The sequence below is a fragment of the Pipistrellus hanaki genome (assembly GCF_964339955.1).
Source record: "Pipistrellus hanaki genome assembly, chromosome: 4".
In the NCBI taxonomy this organism is placed as follows: domain Eukaryota; kingdom Metazoa; phylum Chordata; class Mammalia; order Chiroptera; family Vespertilionidae; genus Pipistrellus; species Pipistrellus hanaki.
This window is the reverse complement of record NC_140506.1, coordinates 9,011,038-9,020,011: the sequence shown is the minus strand read 5'-3', so window position 1 is coordinate 9,020,011 and position 8,974 is coordinate 9,011,038. Positions and strand designations below refer to the sequence as shown.

The following is an 8,974-nucleotide window of genomic DNA, read 5'->3' as shown; positions in this document are numbered from 1 at the left end:
TGCTGTTAATCATGTCAATTTTAAAAAGGTCACCCAACTTCCCTGGGGCTAAGTTTCCTATATTTGTGTGTGTTTTAAAGGAGTTTGAATAGGATTCTGAAAATTCTATTATCATGTTAACAAAATACAATTTCAAAAGGAAAAATATTAACAAAGTATCTATATATTGATAAGCATTTAAATTAGTACCCTTATATTACCTTTACAATCACTTGCAATACCAGGATTGAAGAAAGCTTAATCAATCTCATCACTGAGTCATATATAAAGTTACTTTACATCAAAACACTATATCTAAAATTAAATCTTTCACCATGTTTTGAGCAGAATGAGAGATCTAATCACAGGTTAACATAAGAAATACTTGTCTCAAGATCAGTGCTTTTAATATGTGGCAGACACGAGTTTTGTCATTAAAATTCTTTTTATTGTTGCTTCAGTAAAATGGAAGGGTGCCCAAAGTCCTGAGTCAAATGTTTCTTCTTATTTTTCCAACGGCGGTTGATTGTCTTCTTTCGGTCTGTTCAGCAGAAAGTGAACTATCTGTAGTAGAACATCATCGTTAAAACCTTTCACATCATTATCTTCGATCGTTTCATAAAGAGGCTTACTTTGTGTCCCCCAACATATATTTTTACGACTGTTATTCTGATCAGCTTGTGCGGTCAGTGCCAAAGTATTTAATTGGTAGCAGAAAAAAGAAAAGTATTTTCCATCTGTGATCACGGCCTGAGAGACAAAAGGTCGAGTGACATCCGCTTCACTCCAGAATCCTAGAGAAGAAAGTTACAGTGAAATTACACTAACGTATATTTAACTCAAACAAAATATACGTATTAGAGGAGTATCGAATACTAGATATTTTACCTGCCAATCTTTACAAGATCTCATCAAAAATTATTTCGTCACATCTAGTATCCTTAACTCAGAATACATCTTTTCAACAACTTCTGTTTTCAACAGTTTTCAACCTTAATTCACTTCTTATAAGAGCAGCTGTATCTTTGCAGATTTCCCATCATCTGCTATTAGCTACATCACTGCTCACCATACCAGTAACATCTACCATCCAATAACCATGAAGGCCATTTATTTCACATCTACAAAAACAAACAAACAAAAAAACCACCTTTCTAAAGACTTCAACTAGGTCCTCATACAAATTCTGTGTCTTCCTTTATGTCTCAAAACTGGTTTTATGAGTTGCTGTCATTTCACTTAGTGAGTCTTAAGTGATAAGGCTCCAGGCTGCCTTAAACTTAACTACTCAATTTTCCACCTGCTTCTTATCCAGGCTGCCTGGCTTTAATACTTTAAAACCCTAATGCCAGGACCAGGCAGAGCTATTTCCCTGCACTTATTTTATGCCAGCCGCAATGGAGATGGTCAATAAATAATGTTGCTAAAATATGGAATTATACTGCAAAAAGTACTTATCTTTCATAAGTAAAGAAATCTTCAACAGAGATTCCTCTCCTGTTTCTATTATAGAAATACAAGTCAACAATTGTGAATAGAAGGTTAAAATAAATACATAAAGGAAAAAGGTGGCTTGGCAATAATTAAATCTGTGTTAAAATCCCTCCTGGGTATTTATATAGGATTAAACTCATTATATATTACCTCACTTCAGGTTTTAAAATGAAACCCAAATGCCTCAAATGGGTTCTAAAAGTCCATGGGAAATGGCTCCTTCCTCTCTTCATCAGCCTTCATGGTTCTTAAACACCTCGAGTCTGTTCCGCCTCAGATATGACAAAGCGTCTTTCCTCAGAGTTTACACTTGGGCAGCAGCCCCTCACCATTCGGTTTCTGTTCACTCATCCTTCTCCAGTCCTCCCCTGAATTATTATGTTTACAGAAATTCTGCCCCACATCTCATTTAAACCTGTGCCTCATAAATCACTCTAGCCCTTATCTATCAAGTAATGTTCACTGCAGAATTACCACTGCCTACAAATCTTACCTGTTTATTATCTTTATTCTCCGCACTATACACTCCAGAAGAGTAGGATCTGCCTGTCTTACCAGCACTTTATCTCCAAGGCAAGAGTGCTTGATACATAAAAAAATTCTCTATTTACTGAATGAACAACCCCCTAATCCACATCCTAGATATGGCCTTCAAATAAACGATAAAGAATAGCTAGGACTTAACCTAACATTCAATCCACCACAGCATTTCCTTCCTTAGTTACAGAAAGCTGCACCTTCAGAGCTGACTAGCGGGCTCTATTTCTTTGAAAGGCTTGACACCATCAGAAAAACTACAGCCACACAAAATGGTCAACGTAACAGATCACATCACTGCTCAAGTGCCACTGGACAACTGCACATGTAAAATGTTTAATTATGGGTTTCAAAACAAATATGCTTTGTGGCAATGCAAGTTTTTGAACTGTTAAGACTCAACCAAAGAAATGAACTACTAAATTTTTAAAATGTCAGATGTCTTCCAGCAATACAATCATTTTACCTTGGTACATAGCTTGTGCTCCAGTCCAAGCAAAAAGGCTTGCCATAGCATTAGCTCTAAAAACAACTTCTATCTGGTCAGCACAGTTGTGCTTCAGAAGCCTTTCCCTGTTTACTTTTTCTGGTAACAGGTGGAACTGGGTATGGCCATAACAGTACGGATCTGCTGTCCTTGCGCCTGAAGAGCCAAAGAGAAACATGCGACATGAAATGACACGTGGAACACCTGGAGCACGTGTGCTCAGTATTTCTCTAAACCCACCCCTCCTCTACCCATCACAGGATCAGTATTCAAAAGTCACACATGGGAAGGTTAGTTTACGTATTTTTTGTAATAAAGTTACATTTCACACAAAAGTACAGTCTGCTAGCTGTCATTAAGTCGCTCACTATGACCAGGGTAAGTAAAAATATTATATATAAAATGGATTAAAATTTCCCATTTATTTCATTTTTCAAACATATTAGTCATAACTAAGGAAATTCATTATTGTTCTTATCATATTTAGCAAAGGAAATAAACACTTCAAGACTTTAAAACCTTATTTTATTTAATTTTACTTTATTGCTACTTTTTAAGCCTCACCTGAGGATATTATGTTTTTTTTTAAATTATTATTATTGTTTTTTAGAGAGAGGAAAGGGAAAAGAGAAAAACATCAATGGGCTGCCTCCCACAGCTTCCCCAAGCAGGAATCAAACCTGCAATCTAGGTATGTCCTCGACTGGGAACGAAACCTGTAACGATTTCATGTATCGAATGACAAAAATCAACTGAGCCCCCGGCCAATGCAAAAACTTACTTTATTATTTTAAATAATAATTACATAGCTTATTCCTAATTTCAAAAATATAATTGATTCTTATACTACATTTTAAATTAAAAAAAAAACTTTTTACCCTGTCATGCCCTTTATAAAATGCTGACATTCTTAACTTTAGTGATAAAGTCAGAAGTGCCCCATTATTCACTGTCTAAGACTTAGTGACAGAGAACAGGCTGATAAAATAGGTCTGGAGAATTAGTTTAAGCTGCTTTCTTAAAATGTTTCATAAGTCAGCTAGGAACTAATAGCTTAAGGGGAAAAAATAAAAACACAGCAAAATAAATAAATAAACGGCATGAGGACAGATGTCAGACCTTATTAATTTTTATGTTTCCAGTGGTTATCACACTGTGAAACAAACAGCAGATTTTTGTAAAAAAAAATAAAATAAAAAATAAATAAATAAATAGATAAATAAATTAATTAATTCACTGCCTCAAGCCCAGTTCTACACTTTTCATTTTTGAAAAACAAACAAACAAAAAAACCAAATTATTTTTCCTATAAAATACAGCAATAAAACCCAACAAGTATAACAATATTTTAAACTTAAATTTTGCTAATTCAGTAGAAACAAGTAAAATTTTAAATGGTGAGCTGAACGAATATTTTCTTTACAATTTTCAGGCATATTGCAATAACCTGAGACTATGAATTACATCGTTAATAGACTATCTAAACTTTGAGTTATCAAGAATTATGCATATCTGTACAAGACACCTAGGACACATTTATGGCACAATACATAAGAAGAGAAACTTACCAGTAAATATGGTATTTTCATATTGTCGTTTGAATAATGGAAGTTTGTCTGGCTTACAATTCATAACAGGAATTTCTATAGGTACAGAATAATCCAGCGGCACAAACTTAAAAGGAAAAGTCATAAGTGAATTCACAGCAACACTTGTATATACTTTACTCACATTCATAATACACTTAAAAATCTGAAAATGAGATGATTTGCAAAATGATAGGCCAAATCCAACCAGCCACCTGTTCTTACAAATAAAGTTTTATCAGAACACAGCCATGCACATTCATTTTCATACAGAGCATGGCTATAAGAACAAAGATGAACAGTTGTAATAGCCTGAAGGCCCGCAAAGCCTAAAACATTTACTATCTGTATTTTTAAAGGAAAATATGTACCAACCGAATATGAACACAAAGACAACACTAAAATATGCTTTTCTCCAAAAGAACTGTTAAGTACATAAAATGACCAGTTTATAACTGCAATAAATGCCTTGATTTGTAATTAGTTAGTGTAGGTATTGTAAACTACAATCATAAACTATTATCCGTTTTTCATATTTTTATATTAAGAAAAAAAAAAAAAGACTTGTATGTTCCTGAAACTGATCCCTTAACCTCACTTAAAATGATTACCTGACCTTTTGGGAATACATATACCACAGCAGGTTAAAAGCTGAAAAATAATTTCAGAGATGTATTTGAGTGAAACTCAAAAGGCATAGGATCCATCCAAACCTTTTTACCCCACCACGCCCTTTTCCTAGCCTGCCTATGACATGTCCACATCAGATTACCAACAGGCACGCAGGCAGTAAATCCTCACCTCTGGGAGCTGCTTGGATATTCGAATCTGGTTGTGTGGTTTATCATTTATTTGGTATCGCACAACGTCTACGCGACCTTTCCGATGACCATGAGCAATGATCTCTTCACCACGCCACCAATAAAAGTGAACCGGGCGTTTACAATCTACCAAAAGACATCCAAAACTCTCTTACCACTTAGATACATTTGATTATTATTAGAATACTAAACTCAGCAATATAGAACTCAAAAAAATAAGTGTGCTAATTAAAAATACACATAACAAAATTATTCTTAAAGACCATGTGGATTATGCGGTAATTAAATGATCATGACTTAAATATAAGACTCAGCTAAGTCTGTCTCCTTGTGCCATCGCTGCACCAAACACTGTAACTAGGGTTTTCTCATTTGCAAGAACAGGAGCAGCGCACACCAGGAAGTTTAATAGGAGTCAGAGGTGTCTTAGGAAGGACTGACTCAATCTTCACAGTAACGCTGAAAGGTATGCACAGCTGTTATCATCACGGTCTTAGAGAAGAGGAACCTGAGTCTTGAGAAGGTTAAGTTTTCCTAGGCCTGTGGTCTTGAGCCACATGTGGCTTTTTGGCCCCTTGAGTTGGCTCTTCCACAAAATACCAAGGCCTAGGCGAGTCTATTTTGAAGAAGTGGCGTTAGAAGTTTAAGTTTAAGAAAGAAATGTCAATCGTTATACTGTTGATAGTTGGCTCTGTTGACTAATGAGTTTGCCGACCACGGTCCTAAGGCCACCATCAATCAGGAGCCTAAGTCCCATGATGATTCCAACACCACTTCCTTCCCCACTGAGAGGGGAGTTAAGGCACTCAACAAGATCAGGGGGCACACACCTCCAGGGATAACACCAACTCAGTCTTCACTTACTAAGATGCCCACTGTGCGATAGAGACGAAACGCCTGGGCACGTCAGCAGCACTAATGTTTAAAACTGTCTCCCCATTAATTCTTGCTCATGCCTGCACTGGATTGTTCGCTGGAAACCCAGAATGGCTGGTATGACTCCTGACCACCATATCTAGCCTGGCAGCTGTCGGCTCTTTTGAGTAGGCACATTTCACATTTCTGCGCCTGCTCCTCTAGTTTTGATTTATATGTCAACAGTCATCGCGAGGATCAATTAGTTGGCACATACCACCTGTAGGACAGGGCCAGGCACACAATATAAAAAGAATAAACATACAGGGTAGGTGTATACATCAGTACTGCCTTCCATCTTTCCGACCCCAGGACAAAAAACTCCGATCCTGATCCTCATTTTGGAAATGAGAAAGATGACGCTAAAAGGGATGCATAGTTTGCCATATGCTCAGGTAGGTAACGTTTTGGTGGGAGAGCAGAAAGGAATCCTTTGGCTGAGCCAGCCCAGCTCTCCCGCTCGGTGGGACGGTCAGCAGGCGGGACCCTCCCCGGGCCCCGCAAGGACCATCCCCGCAGCCCCGCAGCCCCGCAGCCCCGCACCCCCAGCCCCGCAGCCCCGCAGCCCCGCAGCCCCGGGCTGGACAGCCAGGCGGCAGCGCCCTCTCCGCATGGCCAGCGCAGTGAGCGCCGCCACACCTCGCCGTCCCCGCTGGGAGTCCCAGGACGACGGGGAGAACACGGACAGCGACACGATGAGGGTGCAGATCCGGGGAGGAGCGGGTCCCCGCCATCGCCCGCCCCGCGCTCACCGAGGGCGGCGGTGGCCAGCGCCGGGTTGTGCGCGCCGAGCAGGCCCACCAGGGCGGCCACCAGCTGGTCCAGGAAGGGCGAGGCCACGGCCTCCACCCGCCGGTAGAGGGGCGCGCGGCCGCGGCGCCGCAGGTAGAAGTGCTCCTGCAGGAGGCAGTCGGCCGCGGCGGCGCGCAGGGCGGCCAGCGGCGGGGCCCCGGGCTGGGCGGCGGGCGGCGGCGGGGCCCCGGGCTGGGCGGCGGGCGGCGGCGGGGCCCCCGGCTCGGCGGCCGGCGGCGGCGGGGCCCCTGGCTCGGCGGCCGGCGGCAGGCCCGACAGGAACACGGTCTTGGTGAAGCCCTGGTACCAGCGGTCGGCGTGCAGCGCGAAGGTCTGCGGGGGCACCACGTACTTCTTGAACTGCATCTTGGTGAGGATGCCCATCTTCTCGTCCGCCGTCGGGGCCGCGTGCACCCGGGCCTGCCAGCGCTCCACGCGCCGCTGCCGGGCCGCCTTGCTGTGGGCCGTCATGGAGGCCACGATGGGCGGGTAGCGGGCCACGGGGGGCGCCCCCTCGGCGCCGGCGGCAGCCGGAGCCCCCGCGGCGGCCGCCGGGGCCGCGGAGTGCAGGGGCCGCCCGGGAGCGCGGGGCACCAGCCGCCACCACCTGGCCGCCGCCATCTTTGCCCGGGCTTCCCGGCCGGGGGCGGGTTTCCGCAACTCAGGGCCAATCGGGAAGCAGGATCTGAGTCCGGCTAGGGGACCTGGCTGTCATTGGGCTTGAGGAATTTGCGTCACCCGTTTCTTAGCCAATCAGATCACTTCTCCAACTTAGTTTCCAGTGACCCTAAGCCTGGGTAACTGAGAGGCAGAGTCCTGTGCCTGTAGGTGTCCCCCATCCCCCCAGGTCAGGGGCGTGGGAATGACACCTTCGCACAGGAGCTCTGGCCGCCTATGTTGCTGCTCCCATCCCGACAAGCTTCTTGCCAGAAATCATAAAGGAACAGTCTGCACAGAAGCTTCTAGCGCTTGGCTGACTTTACTGGTTTCATTTCCCTAAGGCACATCCTTCTTTTCTGTTTTAGTTCTTGGGCTTGGAACTTCATATTAAACACTAGGGACCCCTTGGACCGGTGGGGTCCCTCGAACTGGCCTGAGCCCTCTCGCAATCCAGGACCCCAAGGTTTCGGCCAGATCCCTGCAGGCCAGGATGAGGGACCCCACCTGTGCATCCCGGCCTCTAGTATGCATACAAGATCTTTGGTTAATCTCTCCCACCCTCCCCCAACCCTCTTCCCTCTGAGATTCATCTGTCTGTTCCATGTTTCCATACCTGTGGGTTGAGCGTCTGCCCCCTGGTGGTCAGTGCACATCATAGCTACTGGTCAAAAGGTCAAACAGTCGCTTAGGCTTTTATAGAGACCTATGCACAAAATTCATGCAAGGGGCTCAGCCCTCACAGCCCCAGCTTCATCCAGAAGGTCATCCGGAAGGACATCCTGAAGGACATCGGACAGGTTGTTTGGCTGTCCGGCCTAATTAGCATATTATACTTTTATTATAGATACTATTCTTGCATGATTTTTGATAATGCATGCTTATTTTTTTAATGATGCAAGCCTCTTTCATGACCACCCCTAAATCTTTGAGAAAATACTTTCACATATCTCTATGATAATTTGTTTTATAGATAATTTGTTTAATTATTGAATTTACGAAGAGAAAACTATGCTTTTACTTGCATTTAACTGAAAAAAGGGAAATGAACTACAAAAGATTTGTGTTCACATTTTGCTGTGTTAAAATGCACTGTTATTTTGACATGAATTGATCTCTACTAATTTGTGAACACTTTGAAGAACTTTCATTTTTTTAATCCTCAGTAACCAATCAATATTTGTATTTAAATTTTATTTAAATTCTTCAGAGCATATTTATTTGTGAATATTACACTTGCATATATTTTAATAAGAAATTATTATTAAAATATACACAAAATAAACTGTTGTTTTCAGTTTAAAAGATTGAATCCAGAAGAAAACACAGCAAAGGATGTCATTTTCATATAGTAAGCTGTCTGTCCAGAAATCTCCTAACCTCTAGTTGCTGGGACCAGACCGACTGTGCTGATCACAACGCAGCATTGGTTTCCTGGGAATCCGAGTTAGCCAGGGCTGGCCACCTGCAAGGGATGGCCACTTTCCTTTGTGCTTCAGTATGACACGAAGCTCCAGAGCCTACATTTAGCTCATCCCTTTTCTCAAGGATTATAATTCTATGAAGAATTCCTTGCATTTCTGTCCCTGGAAATTCTGATTGAAATACAGATGTCTCCAGAATGGAAGTACAAACATCTCTAGACCAGAAGTACCTATACTACCAACTATTGGATTTAGTAATGGCTTTTTGTTTTAAAGATAGTA

At 42.5% G+C, this 8,974-nt stretch overlaps 1 protein-coding gene across 1 annotated transcript; it reads right to left on the bottom strand.

The window, feature by feature from the left end:
* Positions 1–413: 413 nt before the first annotated feature.
* MRPS30 (mitochondrial ribosomal protein S30) lies at positions 414–7,274 on the bottom strand. Its single transcript, XM_084881637.1, has 5 exons — positions 6,572–7,274; positions 4,885–5,030; positions 4,066–4,171; positions 2,477–2,653; positions 414–773 (listed from the first exon to the last, which is right to left on the bottom strand). The coding sequence occupies exons 1-5, from the start codon at positions 7,230–7,232 to the stop codon at positions 484–486; spliced, it is 1,380 nt and encodes a 459-aa protein (XP_084737763.1). The 5' UTR covers positions 7,233–7,274; the 3' UTR covers positions 414–483.
* Positions 7,275–8,974: the final 1,700 nt, after the last annotated feature.

What these genes read in the sequence shown, in the direction of transcription:
- MRPS30 (XM_084881637.1), bottom strand. Translation starts at nt 7,232, where the DNA reads ATGGCGGCGGCCAGGTGGTGGCGGCTGGTGCCCCGCGCTCCCGGGCGG. An exon ending in GCTGGCCACCGCCGCCCTCG is followed by an intron (nt 5,031 to 6,571) that starts GTGAGCGCGGGG and finishes GTCTTTTGGTAG; the next exon opens with ATTGTAAACGCCCGGTTCAC. An exon ending in TGAAAATACCATATTTACTG is followed by an intron (nt 2,654 to 4,065) that starts GTAAGTTTCTCT and finishes TTGGCTCTTCAG; the next exon opens with GCGCAAGGACAGCAGATCCG.